Source organism: Trifolium pratense, linkage group LG2, assembly GCF_020283565.1.
Source record: "Trifolium pratense cultivar HEN17-A07 linkage group LG2, ARS_RC_1.1, whole genome shotgun sequence".
In the NCBI taxonomy this organism is placed as follows: Eukaryota; Viridiplantae; Streptophyta; class Magnoliopsida; order Fabales; family Fabaceae; genus Trifolium; species Trifolium pratense.
The window spans coordinates 37,465,186-37,483,821 of record NC_060060.1 but is presented as its reverse complement, the minus strand read 5'-3'; the positions used below and the strand labels follow the sequence as shown (position 1 = coordinate 37,483,821).

At 33.5% G+C, this 18,636-nt stretch overlaps 3 protein-coding genes and 1 long non-coding RNA gene across 9 annotated transcripts; 2 read left to right on the top strand and 2 right to left on the bottom strand.

Annotated features, from left to right (window-relative positions):
• Nucleotides 1-1,757: 1,757 nt before the first annotated feature.
• LOC123906067 (transmembrane protein 230-like) lies at nucleotides 1,758-3,325 on the bottom strand. The gene is made up of 2 exons (XM_045955914.1): nucleotides 2,961-3,325; nucleotides 1,758-2,119 (listed from the first exon to the last, which is right to left on the bottom strand). The coding sequence occupies exons 1-2, from the start codon at nucleotides 3,145-3,147 to the stop codon at nucleotides 1,998-2,000; spliced, it is 309 nt and encodes a 102-aa protein (XP_045811870.1). The 5' UTR covers nucleotides 3,148-3,325; the 3' UTR covers nucleotides 1,758-1,997.
• A 1,673-nt stretch (nucleotides 3,326-4,998) lies between these two features.
• Nucleotides 4,999-11,350, top strand: LOC123906066. Of its 4 annotated transcripts, none has more exons than XM_045955911.1 (9): nucleotides 4,999-5,163; nucleotides 5,311-5,399; nucleotides 6,959-7,044; nucleotides 7,367-7,434; nucleotides 8,514-8,583; nucleotides 10,040-10,152; nucleotides 10,233-10,337; nucleotides 10,735-10,834; nucleotides 11,051-11,350. In XM_045955911.1, exons 3-9 carry the CDS (start codon nucleotides 6,961-6,963, stop codon nucleotides 11,225-11,227), a joined length of 717 nt encoding a protein of 238 aa, XP_045811867.1. In that variant the 5' UTR covers nucleotides 4,999-5,163; nucleotides 5,311-5,399; nucleotides 6,959-6,960; the 3' UTR covers nucleotides 11,228-11,350. The 4 variants fall into 4 exon arrangements, with proteins under 4 accessions (XP_045811867.1, XP_045811865.1, XP_045811866.1 ...); XM_045955909.1 differs by having other exon boundaries at nucleotides 5,020-5,163; nucleotides 5,311-5,393; XM_045955910.1 differs by lacking the exon at nucleotides 5,311-5,399 and having other exon boundaries at nucleotides 5,020-5,163.
• A 784-nt stretch (nucleotides 11,351-12,134) lies between these two features.
• Nucleotides 12,135-16,379, bottom strand: LOC123906063. Its single transcript, XR_006808694.1, has 2 exons — nucleotides 16,114-16,379; nucleotides 12,135-12,735 (listed from the first exon to the last, which is right to left on the bottom strand). It is a non-coding gene; the product is annotated as an uncharacterized LOC123906063 (long non-coding RNA).
• On the top strand, nucleotides 12,612-16,311 carry LOC123906062 (probable serine/threonine-protein kinase PIX13). Of its 3 annotated transcripts, XM_045955908.1 has the most exons (8): nucleotides 12,625-12,756; nucleotides 13,357-13,446; nucleotides 13,477-13,820; nucleotides 13,946-14,081; nucleotides 14,191-14,327; nucleotides 14,498-14,621; nucleotides 14,723-15,131; nucleotides 15,344-16,104. In XM_045955908.1, the coding sequence occupies exons 1-7, from the start codon at nucleotides 12,672-12,674 to the stop codon at nucleotides 15,106-15,108; spliced, it is 1,302 nt and encodes a 433-aa protein (XP_045811864.1). In that variant the 5' UTR covers nucleotides 12,625-12,671; the 3' UTR covers nucleotides 15,109-15,131; nucleotides 15,344-16,104. The 3 variants fall into 3 exon arrangements, with proteins under 3 accessions (XP_045811862.1, XP_045811863.1, XP_045811864.1); XM_045955906.1 differs by having other exon boundaries at nucleotides 12,612-12,756; nucleotides 13,357-13,820; nucleotides 15,344-16,311; XM_045955907.1 differs by having other exon boundaries at nucleotides 12,612-12,756; nucleotides 13,357-13,820; nucleotides 15,409-16,104.
• Nucleotides 16,380-18,636: the final 2,257 nt, after the last annotated feature.

Here is an 18,636-nt window from a genome sequence, read left to right as displayed (position 1 = left end):
TTCAATTGATTCTATTTGAATCGAGGACTTTCCTCCTTGTATTACTTTTGTTCTTGCAATTGGTTAACACTTGAATGAAATTTAAGTTATACTATTCGACCTTGTTATATATTTCCTCCGATTTTGAATACAAACAAGAAAACAATTTTTTAGGTTCATTGAATAAAACATGTATCTAAACTATTGTCCGGATACATATTTGATTCGATGAATCTAATTTTATTTTATTTTTGCTTATATTCAAAAACTAGAGGTAATTTTACACTTTTTACATTGCAGTACTATGCAATAACAATATAATATCTTGTTTATACTTGTGCCAATCTGATCTCGTCCTAGTTGCATCCAATTTTAATTTGAACATCATATGATTCGGGTATATCTTCGTATTGGTCAGCTATGTGATATGTTTGGCTCATGCTTTGTGGCCATGTATGAAATTGATCAAAGCAGAGTGGATGACCAGCTAGTGACTAATAGACACCTCCATATATTGCACACCGTTTTGGTACAAGTTTACTTGTGTTGTTCCCTCAACATGATGATATGAGCAGGTTTCATATTCTATTGATACAGTGCCAGAGTAAAGCATTGCATCACTATTTGTTTTTCAAGTTATCTAAGGTTACTTTCTGCAAGATTAATTTCTGTTTCCTCAACAGTTTCAACATAATTGAAACAGGTATCAAAGTTAATGTTCCAAAATAGTTAGCTTTCTACAAACACAGATTGTAATTTCGTCTATATAGTTTACCTCTATTACCTGTGCATCACACTCCTGCTAAGCATAAATGTGCACCTAGTACCGGGGGGGGGGGGGGGGATAGCAGAAAACATAGGTGTAAAATTCCACCGCACGTCATTAGGTAGAATACTTTTTCAATTTTCATGGAAAATAGGATTCAGGGTCCATGCAGGTACTACTTGCAGGGAGTGCACAGCACAAGGGCCCTGACTACAGGTGAGGTGGCAGGATGCACATAGCCTTTGTCTCTAACTGGAGCATAATCAGATATTGCACGAACCATAAATGAGTGGATTGCATATGTATTTGAACAGGAAGTGTACATAACTACCCTTTAATCAAATGGAAGAAAACAGCATACTATTACCCCTTTAAACCCTTTAAAGCAAGACATAATTTTGATGCTAGTCATTGGGAGAGTGGACAAACGAATAGAACTACAAGGGGGAGAGGGTGATAGTATGAAATTTGTATTAACTGACTTCCGCCAGTGTTATAAGTGCAGATCAAAAGACCAGATAGTATGAAATTTGAATCTTGACCGGAGCAATTATTGGTCATACTTTACTAACATCCCGTATGAATTCCGAATTACCAAGGCCTCCTTTCCCTTTGGAACAAGAGGGTCGAGACAAAAAGAAAAGTACAAATCAAAGTGAAAAGGCTAAAATTAAATAATCTGCCTTCAACTATGAGTCATGTGCATAATACTCCTGCATCTAAACCTGTTGATAAACTTCCTTGATAAAATGTGCACATTTCATCCTTACACCAAGGAATATTATGCACATTCTCGGCGTGTCAATATGCAATGGCAGTAGTAGTATGCAGGCTTTTGTGTGTTCAATTCGAAGACATGATGTTGCACTTGACCCATAGTTGATGAATTTCTTGAATATTAACAGTTAAAAAATCAAATAAGCAAAGAAGAAAGGAAAAAGATGCTAGAAATCATGCTTCTTTATACTATTTTTTACAGCATTTGCTATAGGGAAAAGGAAGATGGGGTGGATTGCATAAAAGAAATTACCTTATAAAGCAAATTGGGCTATCACAATCAGGTAATGAAAACAGTAAAAATATTTCAAAGCAGGAAGATTGATTCTTCATTCTATAGAGCAATAACAAACCTTAGCAGCTGTAAATATATTTGTTCAGAGCATTTGTAGTCAATGTAAATATACATTAGACGTATGGCAAAACAAAAGTGGAATCATAGAAGATCTATACACAAGGATGCTACTTGATAATACTATACAGGTGGTATGTTAGAGAAAGAGAACCCTTTGTATCCCTTGTAAGCATAATATGCAATCCGCGTATAGTAGAAACCCGGTATGAACAAGATTGATCCCAGTATAGCAAAGAAAAGACCTATTGATAATTCAACATAAAAAGTTCAAAAACAACAACAAAACCAAGAATAATTACTATTAATCATATACTAACTCGGGTCCGGTGAATTATCTACCGAAAATTTGACATTGTTCTCATGTTACTCATAAAGGGCTACACTACATGTATAAATTTTTCTACTAACACTTGTAAAACAAAGTTAAACAACATTGAAATTAAGTCAGATACTATAAGCAGTTTAAGCCTATGTTTGGTATCACATTTGATATATTAGAATCACGGTGACCCACCGTGATTTTGCATAACGTTGAGTCACTGTGATTCTGGCACACTCACTATAATACCAAACATACACTAAGAAGTAAATCATCAATTTAGTCCCTAAAATATCACACTCTCTCTCTCTCGAATTTAGTCCCAAAAGTATATTTAAGTAATAAGTAGTCCCTAAAGTATGTGAAATCCGTCGATTTAGTCCCTAAACTATATGAAAACCCATCATATTAGTCCCTAAAATCTTAATAGCATGACTAAATTGAAGGTTTTTATATACTTTAGAGAGTAAATTGATAAGAGGGTGATACTTATTCTAATCGAATAAACTCTCCAGCTAACCTCTACTTATATACCTTCTCCAAGACCACCTAAAGAATTATAATCAGAATTTTTTCATATGCTCAGAACAAATAGTTATTTCTTCCATTCCAAACAAGTCCCAGTTTATTTTATTTCTAATTCTAATAATAAAATCACAACACAAAAAATAATTTTTTGAAAGAATTGTCAAAATAGAAAAACTGTAAGCCCTATTTTGTGAATGAGGCAAAGAATAATCTGCAGGGAAAAGATCGTAAGTTACCGTGAGCAGTGTCGCCGCCGACATGATTATAAGCCATGAGAGAACCGATGATGATACCTAGGGTTCCGAAGACGAGAAGAGCAACGGCGAGTGCGATCTCCTTGATCGGTGGTTTGTTGTTGGCGGTATAGGATGTTTCCATCATCATGTCCTCATCGGAAATCGAGAATGCGTGATCTACGTACATTTTTTTTTATTTTTTTTGGGTAGTGTTGTTGATCTCTCTCTCTGAATTATGGTTTTGTCTCACCTTTCAGCTGAATTTTTAGATTAACACGAGTAGACGTGTGATTGTGACTTTGTCTTTTTCAACAAACAAAGTTTCACCTTCTAGAGAGAATCCGTACGATATTGGTATTGGATTTGTAATTGTAATTGGATGTATTCGCCATCTTATATCTTAAATAAATAGAACAAGACTTCAGTCCGGCTTATTGTTAAATTAAATCGATATTTTTTTAATGTTTTTTAAATCCCTAAAAAAATATGTTTTTAAAATATAAGTTTTTTTAGATGTTTTCTCTCCCGACCCCGCCTTTCTTTTCTAATCCTGAATTTTTGTTTTTGCTCTTGGGGTACTTCGGTTTGTACAAACCGAATTTTTTTGTCATTTTAAAAAATTTCGGTTAATAAAAATCGAAATTTTGTGTCCAAATTTTGCGTTTCGTCTGCGTTTTCAGATGTCCTGCATAAATTCAGCATCAGACCCTCAACTTCCACAATTTATTTGAAATACTAAACGATGTCCGATTTGAGTAAACGATCACTCGTTGGAAAGCTTAGGGTGTCAAAATTACAAATATAATTTTTGTTTTGAGGGTTAACTATCCAATTGGTTCAGTTTTACCAAATAATGGGTACTGGTACATAAACAAAGCATAAACTTTTCTCAAACTTGTAGGTACATTTTCTCATACTATACTTAATGAAATTTAACAATTCCAGTATCAATCCTGTAATAAATTTTATCTTCTTTACACTAGATTGAAAATCATTATCATACGACTTATATACAGAGAGATATGCTAAATTTACCACAGGTAGCTCTACACGAATTTTCACATAAACCTTTCTTCTTTTCTTAACACTTATGGTATTTCGGTTTATATAAACCGATTTTTTTTTCCATGTTTAACAATTTCGGTTTGTAGAAACCGAAATAAGTTGGCCAAATTTTTTCAAAATACGAGGGGCAAAATACGATTTTATGGGGTATAAAAGAAACCCTGAGGGTCGGCAGAGAAAACGTCTTTATTCAAAAATTAAAGGTACCCTCCGCGCGCAACTGCAAAGATTAATCCCCTCTAGGTAACTTAGTTTCATTTAAGGGGTTGACCTCTCGCAACAAAAGTTTCTCCATACACACCGCCCGAGGATCGAATCCAGGACCAAATAGTTAAAAGGGGCTCAAGTATCTACCACTTGTGTCACACGATGTTGATAAATATAAGTTTTTTTTTTAATCAAGTAGAGTAGTGATGAGAAATTACATGGGGGCTCTCTTTGGAAAGGCAATAAATTGACTTATACTTATAAGCTAAAAATTTTGTTCGGTAATCATTTTTCAAAGAGTTTATAGCTTATTTTTCAAATGTTATTTCTAAAAGCTTATGAGCTTATCGCTTATAGCTTATCATTTTTTCTTTCAATTTTACTCTTATCATTTCATTCTTATAAACTAGTTCAACCGTTAATTTTACCAAACACTGCAAATTCAATTAGCTAGTTTATTTGCTATAATTTAAAAGTTTCAATTAACTAGCTTATTCGCTATAAGTTAACAATTACTAGTTTATAAGATATCTTGTATAAGTTCATCCGATATAAGCCATTTTATCAACTATCCTGTATTTTACCAAACAGATTCAATAAAACGGAGTGTATGAAGTTCGAACTCTTGTTGCACGATGTGGATGTTTATGCTAAATGAGTTAAGCTGAATTTTATAAATAAATCAAATTAGATTAGTATTTATAAATAAATCAAATTAGATTAGTATTTATAAATAAATCAAATTAGATTAAATTAAAATGATTTCAAATTAAAGTCAATAAAATTATGTAAAATAAAAATAAAAATTAAAAAACAGACTTTCTCAGTCTCGCGTGGCCGTGACCATCACTGACTCCGGCGATTGTCCCGACCAGTCCGGCCGTCAGTCTCACTTCTCTCAACCTCACACTCTTGCACGGCGCATTCACTGGTACGTCAAGCACCACCCACTGGTTCAGTTATTCTGCATCAGATCTCCTTTTTCGGTTACTCTTTCTTCCTCTCAGTATTCGTTTTTTCTGAAAAAAAGCACACCATTAGCTGTGATTGATTCTAACGTAATTTATGACCGTGATAGCCGCCCCTGCAAACGGAAAAGTACCAGAGAATTGCGTCGCAGTAGATCACCGCACCGCGATTTCCAGATTGGGTGCTAAAGCGGTGCGGGTAATGAATCATTTTGTTTCTATTTGATTGATTATTGTATGAATTTTATGGCTGTTCTAGTGTTCCACTTCTCTGTTGTTCCATTGAGCTAAGAAAAAAAATATAATTTTCTTATTTGATCTGGTTGGGGACCTAGAAATTTCTCCTTAATTACCATTCTTCTTCCTATAAACTAATAGAATTTGAGTAGTGTTTCCCAACCTTATCAAGTATCAACAGGGATAAGTAAATATGAATTTTATTTTCATTTAAATTTCTCATCCACGGCTACAATGTTTCTTTTACCGTTAATTTATACCGAAAAGGACTGGTCTTTGGTAGCTAGGGGATTGAATCAGCTGTGAATTATCAGCATTGATTTACTTTAATACCAAAAAATAAGGTAGGGGGAGATTCTCCACATTTCTACCTTGGAGTTTGTAGAAAAGTAGTTTTTTGGCTATAGAATTTGAGATTGAGATAATGATTTTTTGTACAGTAATGCTAAAGATATAACCGAACTGCGCCTAGTATGGTTTTCGTGTGTGTGCGCGCGCTTGTTTAGTTTGGATACTTGATATTGTTGTTTAAGAATTGTTGAAAAAAATATTAGAATTTATCACCATATCTATGAGTGTAGAGAATTTTGGACTTGGTTTAATAAAATTTGAAACTCATATCATGCCACAACTCACTAAGGGTGCGTTTGATCTGCTAAAAAACATGGGACTGGACGGAACAACTTTTGTTGTACCCTGTTTGATTTGAAACTGATTATTGGACTGGACAAATTAGGTAGCAAGGGACAGGACAAAAACAAGATTTTTTGTCCCTCACTGAACTACGGGACAACTTTTTGTCCATACTACAACTATAAAAAATACGAAATTACCCATTTTATTTTCGAATATAAAATACTATCGTCCTATATCTCTCTGGTACAGTTTTGTCTTGTCATGTATTATCTTGTTCTGTACTGTTTTGTCCAGTCCTTGCTGTTTTATGAATCAAACGCACCCTAAAGGTGCTTGCGTAAACTCAAGCTTTGATAAATCTATGAATTGTAGGATTCTCTTTTCTTTATGGTACCTGAAACCTCTGGCTTGATTTTAATCTTGTTCTTGACCTTAAAATGTTAGAGATGGTATCAAGTGTGTTGTTTTTATTGGGATTAATGAGTTCAGTTGGTTATAGTTTGATGATTTTGTGATTGTATATGAGTATATGTAAGATAAACACTTTCCTTTTGGGTGAATATGTCCGGCTTCCACTTTTAGTTCTGGTTCCTATATTCTACATCCTTAAAAAAGTGTAGTTTACAACTGTAATAAATTGTATGTATAACTTTTTTTCTATGCTCTTTTAAGAACATATTACTTATTCACTTTTAAACATGTTGAAGTGATTCCATTGTTATTTTATAGGTTTGGTTGTGTTAAAAAAATTGGTGGCTTTTTAGTGCCTAAGTTTACTGTTAATTATGAGATTAATATTTATTTTCAGCCTGATATTTAATTTTTGTTTCTTTCCCTGGTTATGTTTGATTTATGAATTATGTATAATATTGCTAAACATTGCAGGAATGGGAATTAGTAAAACAGAAGTAAACTTGAAGAGATTGCTTGCAGCCGCTCCTCAGCAGCAAAACCAGGCAAAACTTGTACATGTAAGTCTGAAAATTAACCCTGACTATTTATTTTAGAATCAGTGTCATGTAAGAAGTTTTTGCTGTGTGGTTAAGAAGTCACAGGTTTGAGTAATGAAATCAACCTTATGCAAGGTTGCCCGCAATATATCCAAAATAGACCCTATCGGCCTATCCTTTGTTTGGACCCCATCATGGCAGGAGTTGTATAGCACCAAGTTGCCTTTTTTTTGAAGGTTTATGTTGATATCCATTAGCTATAGTTTATTTGCTAACTTTATTGAAATAATGTTCTATTGTTTTAATCATTTAAGACAAGCTTACTAATTTGTTGAGTCTACAGTATGTTGCTACTTTGCGTGAACTACTGGAACAATTGGCTGAAGAGAAGACACCAGAAAGCTTGCCAAGGTAGTATGTCTCTTTATTTACCATCTCATATACATAAATATCAAGGAATTATAAGGGAGACTACAGAGCTTCAGTGTTTCTAAATTATCTGCCATTTTTGAAGCTGCCAATTCGTACTCTTAATTTTATGCAAGATTTAAAAGAAAATTTCGATTCTTACTCTTAACTTTATGCAAGTTTTAAAAGAAAATTTCTCTTATTCAACATTGAGCCGCGTACAGAAAGACTTATAGCCATAATTGGTTTGGATTCTTTGGAAGAGATAACCAATCTGGTAAAAATTCAAGAAATAAAGAAGTAAAGGAAGGGAGAAGAAACAGAGGCGTATCAAAAACTGGATTAAAAAATTTGGTACACTATCAATTCCTAAAAAAATAATAATAATTTCGTAACACCCTCCTCAAATTTGTCCGTAGATATATATTATGCATTTATGCTCAACATGATTGCAAGAATTTTAAAATTAGCTAGGAATAGTCCTTCGGTTGGGATATCTTCCTCTTGTTTTACAATTGGAACAAATAGCATACTAATTGCTTCATCATCTATCTTTTATTTTATTAAATTTCTGCCAACTTCCACATGTTTATATGCGTCCTTGATTTATCGAAAACTCTTTTTAGACATAATATATCACAGAATTCATGAGCTGTATCTCTATATTCCACTTCAATAATGCTCCTTAGTCAAGAACAAGTTTAGAGAAATTAGTGTAAGCTCAGCTGAACAACACACGTAACATAATAAAATCCTATGGCTACAATAGTTCTTATATACTCATATTTAAACCATACTTAAAGGTCTAGCAGACTGGTATATCTATGAACTCCTGTATTTACAATGAATTCTCCTGGAAATATGACTCGCATTGAATATAAGGTGTACTATTCTTTGTTTTTAATTCTTTGAGAAGATCTTGGACTTGTAATGATTACATTTCTTTAAACTGATTGGACAGTTTATTCCCTCTTCTACCTTCTTAGATCATTGGTTATCCATGATCTAAAGCTGTTATATTCCTGCTATATGTTTCTCTACTGAATATGCACATTCATTCTTGTCTATGATCGGTCATGCAGGATTTCAAAGGCTACGTTGAATGATTATTCAGAGAAGATTGAAGCCATTGCTTCCAAATTGGTTCATGTGGTATGTATTTATTAGCTATTGTATCTTGGAGAGAATAGTGAAATGCAAAAGATCATTAGAGCAACTGACTAAACATCTGAGGTTGCTTTTTGCACCAATATAATGGGAAATTTCATTAACAAACGGATGGAATTTGAGTATTTGAAATTTCTATTGGATATCATAAAATAGTTTATTTTATTTGTTTATACCTATTTGTTAAAAGTAAAAACATATTAATGCAGTTACCATGTGGTATAAAATTAGGATTGTATGGTATGCGTTGAGCAAAGAACAAAGGGTGAATAGGATGAAGTGGGATAGTAAACAATCGCAGCCTGATTGTTGCATCCCCTATCATATCTTGCTCCAGGTCGTGTATGTTAACAAAAAGAAATCTATAGCCAGCCATGTGTGCTTTTCAGCCAAAAAAGATGTTTTCAAGTTTGGTGTTTGTTTTATATTTTTGCAATATATGAAATTTCAAATACATACTTTCTAAAATAAAAACATTGTACTGACACTGTTAGGATATAGAATAATGGCTAACTAAAGTAGTTGAGTTGTTAGAGGAGTTAGTTAGTTAGTTAGTGAGTTGATGTAGGGCTATTTGTATAAATAGAACACAAAGGGTAGAGAGCATCTTTGAATATTGTAATTGTGAATAGTGTATTCTCTATATTGAAGGGAAACCCTTGGAGAAGTGATTCTCTCCTATTCTATCATATTTCTCAAATAAAATGTTCTTTCTTTGAAATTCAAAATTTGGGTTCCTAACAGACACAGGTGTGCAGATGCATAAACTTATTAAGGCTGAGGGTCTGCTGGGTTAAGCAGGTGTTAGTTAATAGGGTGGAAACTTAATGATGAAAATCACTTCAAGCCTGCTTGGTATGAGAAAAAACATGAATAAATGGAAATATAAATATGCTCATTTTGATAGGTCACGGGAGTGTAATAAAAGAAAGGCAACAGATTTGAGGCAAAACAAATTAGATTAGTTAGATCGATTGATTGGCGCAGTTGAAACTGTTAGGTGTTATGGTCTAAAGGGATGGTAGCAAGGATGTTTAGCTTGAATTTGGGCAAAAAGGCAATAGAACAGGATTCTTAATTGTTGGTATTGTAGAACTGAGCATTAATTGTACAATGAGAAAGCCATTGTTGAAGAGGAAGCCCCTAGAAGGAGTATTCTCTCTGTTTTCTGTGGGGATTCTCTAAACCTGTGTAGATTTGTTAGTAATGACTGACTTGAATTCATTTTATTATGTGATGGAGAACATCACAATACATTAATTATAGTATGTGAAAAGTGTATATAAAATATTTAATGGCTTGAATTATTGGTACCTGGTTGGAATGCATCATACGGAAATGAAATTTACTCCACTGTTTCCATCGCATATATTCCATTGTAGTTTTGTTTTTTCTAAATAAGCACACTTAGTGATTGTTTTATAACCATTTAAATTTTCAGTCTGAAATAGAAGTATCTGAGAAGGACATTGAAAGAAATGTTAAAGAAAACCCTTCTGAAATTGAGGAAAAAACGCCGATGTCGCCTTCTTCTGGATTGCGAAGAAGGCCTGTGTAAGTTAATGTTAACCTTTTTCACTGCTACTTGTATTTTGTAGGCTGTTTTACTGTTACTCATCTGATTCATTGGACAGAGCTGCCTCAAGTACTGAAGATAGAGCACATGAGCCTTCTGAGACTGATCACTCATCATCTGTTAAACTGGATGCTGCAGGACACGCACATATTGAAAAACACAGGTACACTTGAAGTTTGTGTAATGGTCAGTCAGTACTGCTGCAGTGAAGTGTCCATAACCTATAAACCATGGGTTCCTATATAAATTTCATGAAAACAACAAAAGTTATATTTTTTATTCAGAAGTAGGAAAGGATAACCAACCAGTTACCAAATGTTACTGAATATGTTGAACTACTAGGGTGCTATATTTGGAAGTTTATTTTATTCACCAATGACTTGTTTCAGGATGTTTCTGAATCACTATATTTTGATACCAATACTGTCAGAGTTGCTATTGAAATATGCGACAATATATTAGATAGTCAATTGTTATTATCATTTGTGTTTGTTCTCTCAATGATTTGCTCTTAATCATATTAATTGTTGTACTTCTTTGTTGAAACTTCTGCTCCTCAGAAAGCTTCAAGATGATTTGACGGATGAGATGGTGGTGTTGGCAAAACAGCTCAAAGAGAGTAGTCTTATGATGAGCCAGTCTGTGAAAAATACCGAAAAGGTCTGATTCTCTTCATTCTCTCCTTCTTGTCTAACTAATAACTGGTTGTATGGGTTGGTTATGCAAAATGTATCTCATTTTGGCATGAGGGATTTGGGTGATGTTTATACCTTGTGATGGTGGTTAATACAAAAATAGTTTTATTATAAGAAAATAGTCCCATGAAATATTCTTGTGGGGTGTTAACTAACCTGATGAATGATGGCTTGCTTGCAGATACTTGATTCTACTGAGCATGCCATTGAACATAGCTTGGCAAGCACAGGTCGTGTCAATGTGCGAGCAAACACAATATACTCAGAAAGTTCCAAGACTTCTTGCTTAACGTGGCTTGTGATGTTTGTAATGACATGTGTATTTGTCATGGTTATTCTTCTAATCCGTGTCACATAGGGTGCAGTTAACATTTCATGTGGTAAATTAAATTACTTTAAGCATAGTTTTTTTTTTTCTTTCCATAATGTAAATTTTCCTTCTATTAAGATATTTACATTTTATAGACTTTTTTAACAATCATTTTATAGACGTTATATCATGTAGTCTGTAACGGATAATTTTTTTAATATGACACTCGAGTTTGGATTATTTTCTCTTTAATTAAGAGCTTGTCTTGTCAAAATATATATAAAAAAAGCTTGTCTAGAAGAGTGACCCATCATATGAAAGGAAAAACTTAAAAAGTCCGCAAATATTTTTGACAAAGTACACCAAATTGCCGTAATGCCTGATGTAATATAACTCAAATAAGTTTGTATATATTTTTTTCTGTGGAAAAGAGAAAATATTAATTCCATTAATTTTCCTTGAACCTACCGTTCTTATCTGCAAAATAATTCCGTAGTCAGTAGCACTAGCATGCCATGGAAGTGTCTTTCTACCCCTTTTTCAAAATATATTCCAAAATATAAACATATACTTTGGAAAATATTAAATCATTTTTTCGATAAAGAAATAAATATTAAATATTTTTTTTAATTAATAATGGTTGAAGAATTTGAGTGTTGATTAAAAATAAAAATATTTGTAAATAACTAGGAAAAAAAGAGACTATATTTTATATAAAAAAAAGAGTATAAAATCTCAAAAAAGATGTGATATAAAATAAATGAAATGTATAAAAAAGATGTTATAATTGATTTTTTTTTTTTTTTTTTATATTAACCATCTAGTTCTTAAGGAAAGAATCCCAGTAATCTAGAATTCGCTGCGAAATAAGTAAAGTCTGGTAAAAAATTATTTCCATAGAAAATTAAACTCGAATTCTCTCAAATGATCTATCTTAAAGAAAATTCATTAACACTTGAGTTCAATATCTTGATTAATAATTAATTTATTTTAACATGTCTTTGTTTGATACCATATAATTGAGTTTTACGAAATTATATCACAGTGATTTTGTAAAAGTTATCCTTGTTAAAACTCCAAATAGTAGCTTTTACAAAATTACAGTAGTTCATCCTAATTTTGCAAAACTAACCATGAATCCAAAACATTCACATAATATAACAGTGTTGTTTACTAATCAAATAGAGAATTGGAAATGATATTGGCGACTACCAAAAAGTGAATGATCCCTTGAATTTACTTGGAATATTCTAGGAAGCTTCTTTTGTCACCAGCACGGACAAGTACCATTTTTTGTTCTCACTTTGTCATTCATTGGACACGTACAAGACAAGTGGTTTTTTCCTTGTAGGCACACTTTTCACTATCATTGTCATAATATACTATATAATCACTTCAGGTAGGCCTTTCAACATTTCTCTCTTGCTTTCATCCCTCTAGTTTTCTGCTAGCAATATCACTGTTCAAGGAAAGAGCAGAAGTAAAGAACTTGATGGGGAACTGTTGGACTAGAAGTCTTCAATCCTCAGGCGATCGTTCCAACTCCAATACTGCTCCTGATACAAACAATCAATCAGGTAATTAAACAAACATGTTCACAACACAAGATTCATGGAAATGATTAATCATGTTATTGAAGTCCCATATTCTTGACTTGAGAAGCTGGAGGAATGAACATGTTTTGGCCCTGGTGGCCTTATACTGTTCAAGTTGATTGCGATTTTCAATCTCTTCAAATGTTTTGCAAGTTTGATTTCAAATTCATCAATTTTCTGATATAGTTTCATAACATGATCAACGGTGTCTCTCTTGATGTTGCAATGTCAAGTATGACTCATTCACTGATAATTGGAGCAAGAGTCTCTGCCCTTTAGGCCCATTTGTATGTTGGATTCATACTAGGAGGGCTTGTGGTATGGTGGCGAAGCCCCTCGTGGTACGGTCAGGGATAAACTTGTAATTTGTACAGTAGTATTTAAACATTGTACATGTAACCTTAAGAATTGACTAATCAAAAAACTACAGCAGCCACTGTGAAAGGCATATGCTCAATTAGCCGAACTCTGTGATCAATCGTTTGTGTTCTTGTGTGCGTTTATTTATGTTGTCTTTGGAACCAAATTTGTTTTTCTAACACATAGCATGACAAATTGTCTCTCGTTGTTGCAATGTCACAGGGAGTATTCTGTTTTCTGCCAGACTCAGTAACTTAAGATTGATAAGGAACAGCAATTCCACATCTCTTGGGCGCAGCAGCAACTCTGGAGGAAATAGTAGACTATTTAGTAGCTCTGGAGGAAATAGTAGACTATTTAGTAGTAGTAATAATCACTCAACAGGCAATAACACAAGTACATCCTTTTGGGATTCTGAGAATAGCCAGGCTTCTCGAGTAAGAGATGAGGAAGAGTTCCCTAATGGGCATATCTTGGATGCTGCAAACTTAAAAGTTTTTACTTGGGCAGAACTGAAATCAGCTACTAGAAATTTCCGTCCTGAAAATGTGTTAGGAGAGGGTGGGTTTGGTAAAGTATTCAAGGGTTTGATAAAGGAGGGAGCAGAATCAAAAAAAGGTGGGGGTTTGACTATAGCCATCAAGATATTGAATTCTCACAGTAGGCAAGGACTTGCAGAATGGCAGGTATATTGGCATTATTGCACCATGAGTTACACTTTAAAGTTTAGAAGATCACATTCACACCTTTTGTGGGTATGTGGTGGGTTCTATTTATATTGATGTTTCATTTTGGGGGGGTGGGGGTGCAGTCAGAGGTGAATTTCTTAGGAAGGCTTTCTCATCCCAACCTTGTAAAACTGTTGGGATTTGGGCATGAGGATCGTAAGCTATTTCTCGTGTATGAATTTCAGCCCCGCGGTAGCTTGGACAACCACCTATTTGGAAGTAAGAGCTCATAACATTGCTGAATACTTTACTAGGACATCCACAAAATTACCGTTTTTCACACTTTTTGTGTTGTGTGTAATTTCCCTGATGTTATTTTACTTCACAGGAGGTTCAAATGTTCGGCCACTTTCATGGGACAAAAGGCTGAAAGTTATAATTGGAGCAGCTAGGGGACTAAATTTCCTTCACTCGGAGAAAATTATATACAGAGATTTTAAACCCTCAAATATACTACTTGACAAGGTAAGTTTCATTTCATCTTTTGGTGAATCGAATATCCCATAATCATATTTTGCTCATATTGAGAAATAATAGAAGACAGAAGTTAATTATTTCTCAATTTAAGGTATCCATGCTATTAAAGAATTCATGGTAATGGAAGAAAATATATCTAATCTTTTGGTTTGCAATAGGTATACACAGCCAAGTTATCAGACTTTGGCATGGCCAGATCTGGTCCTTCTGATGATCACTCTCATGTATCAACACAGGTTGTGGGAACAAGCGGTTATGCCGCCCCGGAGTACGTAGTCACAGGTATATTGTCACCACAAGCATCCTCTTAATCCCTTCTTAAACATGTTTTGAGAGTGTGGTTAGTTGGACACTAAATTAATCTTATAATGCCAATCAAACAGGTCATTTGTATGTGAAAAGCGATGTATATGGATTTGGTCTTGTTCTGATGGAGATATTAACAGGTAAGCAGATAGGCGAGATAATGCGCATTGGTGAGCAAACGTCGTTATGTGATTGGCTCAAATCAAACCTATTAAATAGAGCGAAATCGAGAAGCAACATGGATCCAAAGTTGGAAGGCAAGTATCCACCCAACTTAGCTTCACAAATAGCTCAACTTGCTCTCAAATGCATTCAAACAGAGCACAAAATTAGGCCATCAATGAAGGAAGTTGTTGAAACATTGGAAAGTATTGAAGCAGCCAATGATAAACCAGCTGATAACAGAAAAAGGACTAGCAATTCCAGGGAAGTTCAACAACATGGCCAACTAGATGGTAGTTAATACTACTCCCTCCGTACCACAATGTAAGTCACTTTGGCCAAATTACACAAATTAAGAAATGTAATTAATGTTGTATGGAAAAGAGAAATTATGAGTTAGTTTACAAAATTGTCCTTCATTAATGGTATAGGAAAGAAGAGAGTAATAAATAATTAAGGGTATAATAGAAAAAATAACATTAAATGTTTTATCGGTAATGTAAAGTGACTTATAATTTGGTACAATTTTTTCTCAGAGTGACTTATAATTTGGTACGGAGGGAGTACCTATTAACACCATCATATTCTTTGGAAATGATAGATAAATGTTTGCACTCAAAGGAGCTTATGGTTAAAGGTGCATCCCAATATTTTTGGAATTTGGGTGAAGCCTGAGGTTAACTGCTAAATGGTAAACTCATGATAATTAGCTTTGAGCACTTCCCTACAACTGAGGCTAAATATATATTTGTTCATAGTCAAATGTTTGTAAATTAGTACTAAGTTTAGCTTTCAGAGTTTGAACTCAAAATCCCCTCTTTAGAACATCTTCGGTGTCCTTCAACTCATCGACCAATGTGCCTATTTGGGACCGTTACTAGGTTTTGATAAGCCGGCAAGTGAAGGTCCCTTGTTCAAGTACAGTTAATTTTTTCATCAAGTTCTTGGAGCTTGTAATGTATCCATCCATGATTGATTAGTTGTTTTGTGTAAAAGTTGTGCTATTTAAACATCAAAATACAAACATGTATGTAACATCGTATGTTTATGTCTATTTCTCTCGTGTTTTTTATCTTTACAATTTACATGAATTTCAAAAAATACAGGCAAAAATTAAAGGACACTTATTTGGTGTCAAAATTTTGATGTCAAAGTATCATTTTTCAATTTGCATATTATTTGGTTCAAACAACAATATGCGCAATAAGTTTAATAGAGATCAAAGTGTTCAAATTGCTCAGAACTACTTTACGGAAGAATTTAAGATAACAATTTCAGTGTACACACGGCGGTCATAACAACGCACCTTGAGAGTTGAAGTGCGGTGGCTTAGCAGTGATGCGGCCACTCATTTGGTGGCAATCCAGTGAGATTTGTGTCGCCAAAACTGAAATGAAAGAAAGTTAGAAAAAGACTCCGGTGAAAGCTCGTATCTCAGATTGCGGCGGTGTCGATAACTGACTAAAGATTGAATCTTGTTACCCGAATTGTTCATGCCACAAATACTATTCACACATTTGTATGTGCTGTTTTGTTGGTCAAAGCATTTTGAGTGACTATAAATTCAAATCAACTCTAATGTGATGATGGCCAAGTCTTTTTTTTATAGAATTTATGGATTAAAAGTTTCTATTTCATACATTATCTATAATTTATTTCAAAGAAATTAAAAATCATTTAATATGTTATTGAGATCTATCAAAATTAACGGTTTATGAGTTTTTATTGAATTGAATATCATTATTCAAGATTTGTGCACCATATAAAACCTGATGAAGTCCTTGATGTTAAACAACACAGTGATATGATGTTTGTACGGATTAAGTTTAGAGTTATATTTAGGGAGACTACACTTTTTGTGTGTTAATAAAATACTATTGAGATTTATAATATGTTGATTTTATTCCACCACTCTAAAGAAAAACGCACGCTTTTTTAGAGAAATTTAGGTTGAGTAAGGATGAAAATGAAGAAGTAAAATACAATGTATATCAGCATGTTGTATAAAGGAAAAATTCGAAAAATGTTTTTCGAAATCAAGTGAGCGGAAACATTTTCCAATCTTTTAAAAGTTTGGATCGTATTTTCTGAAACTAAGTTCTAGAGAAAAAAAAAATGGAAGTTTTGCTATTAAGCCTAACAAAAATTTGATCCATTGAATTTACTTTCTATCCTAGCAGGCCCAAAGTTGTACCCTTAAATGAATCACAGCCCAGATTTTACTGGACAAAAAGAAGACATTGAATTTAAGAAATTTTTTTTTCTACCCCAACAATCTTCACTCTACCCCAACATATTTTTTAAAATACCCAGTATACCCTTATAAAAAATTAGTATATTTTAATTTTTTTTATCGTATTATACTGTTCCGGTACACTGTTTCATCCTCCAAAAAAACTGTTCCGGTAAGTATTTATCTTTACCGGTATGTTAATTTTACCGGTACACTTTTTAAAAAATGTTCCGGTATGTTAATTTTACCGGTACACTTTTTAATAAGTGTTCCGGTATGTTGATTTTACCGGTATACTTAATTTTAATAAGTGTTCCGGTATGTTCCGAGTTTGGTAGACGCGGTCTCCCAGGAATTGACAAGGCACCTGTTGTCTTCCTATGACCAATGGGATTGTGCTTCTTCAGCGCATCGATTTCCTGTTTTCTGATTGATTTTAAAAACTGCAAATAGAAAGAAACATCAAATCAACGTTCCTGGTTATCGTTGATTGCTTAGCTCAAAACCAGATATAATGGGCTATTATCTAATAGACTAACATAAGGTAATTGCAGATAGACTATTATCTAATATACTAACATAATGTTCCTGGTCTGCTGCTAATGAATCTGAGTTTGGTAGACTCGGTCTCCCAGGAATCGACAAGGCAGTTGTTGTCTTCTTATGACCAATGGGATTTTGTTTCTTCAGCGCATCGAACGAAGAGATAGTGTTTACCGGAACACTTATTAAAATCAAGTATACCAGTAAAATCAATATACCGGAACACTTATTAAAAAGTGTACCGGTAAAATTAACATACCGGAACATTTTTTAAAAAGTGTACCGGTAAAGATAAATACTTATCGGAACAGTTTTTTGGAGGATGAAATAGTGTACCGGAACAGTATAATACGACAAAACAAAAATTAAAATATACTAATTTTTTATAAGGGTATACTGGGTATTTTGAAAAATATGTTGGGGTAGAGTGAAGATTGTTGGGGTAGAAAAAAAAAATTTCTGAATTTAAAAACATAATCACTTGATATTTTTCTCCATTAATAAAGTGGTAAATACTACTGAAATTTAAACATAATCACTTGATATTTTTCTACCAAATGATTTTTCTTTTAGCATTTTACCAAGTGATTTATGCTCACGCACTACCACCAGAGACAATTTTAATATAATTTACTCTCAATCAAATTATTCTTTATATTTCGAATTAAAACCACACCATTGACTCACATGATTGATTTATCTAGCAATTACCCTATCTTGTCCACAAGCAGAAGCAGCCATATACGGACATGTACAAATATCCGTGATGAGCTTTTGAATTTCATAAGATTCCAAAACACTAAAAATGTTACATATAATGCCATATTATTGTGGTTAATAACTTCCTTTTGTTTTTTTGTTCTTTCCAAAGAAGAAAAGGCTAAAATTAGATTAAAAAACGGTTATTATGAAGAAGGTACTGGTAACAGTTACGGTGATCAACAAACGTCCAAAACACAGCCTTTTGGAGTTATTGATGTAGATTCCGACCTGTTCACTTCACCGTGTTGGAGAATTTCTTAAATGGACAAAAATACACCATGCATAAATGTT

Coding starts and splice junctions, on each gene's coding strand:
- LOC123906066 (XM_045955911.1), top strand. CDS start 6,961: ATGGGAATTAGTAAAACAGAAGTAAACTTGAAGAGATTGCTTGCAGCC. Junction 7,435..8,513: donor ACACCAGAAAGCTTGCCAAG/GTAGTATGTCTC, acceptor TCGGTCATGCAG/GATTTCAAAGGCTACGTTGA. Junction 8,584..10,039: donor CTTCCAAATTGGTTCATGTG/GTATGTATTTAT, acceptor TTAAATTTTCAG/TCTGAAATAGAAGTATCTGA.
- LOC123906062 (XM_045955906.1), top strand. CDS start 12,672: ATGGGGAACTGTTGGACTAGAAGTCTTCAATCCTCAGGCGATCGTTCC. Junction 14,328..14,497: donor CAAATATACTACTTGACAAG/GTAAGTTTCATT, acceptor GGTTTGCAATAG/GTATACACAGCCAAGTTATC. Junction 14,622..14,722: donor CCCGGAGTACGTAGTCACAG/GTATATTGTCAC, acceptor CCAATCAAACAG/GTCATTTGTATGTGAAAAGC.
- LOC123906067 (XM_045955914.1), bottom strand. CDS start 3,147: ATGTACGTAGATCACGCATTCTCGATTTCCGATGAGGACATGATGATG. Junction 2,120..2,960: donor CGGCGGCGACACTGCTCACG/GTAACTTACGAT, acceptor AATTATCAATAG/GTCTTTTCTTTGCTATACTG.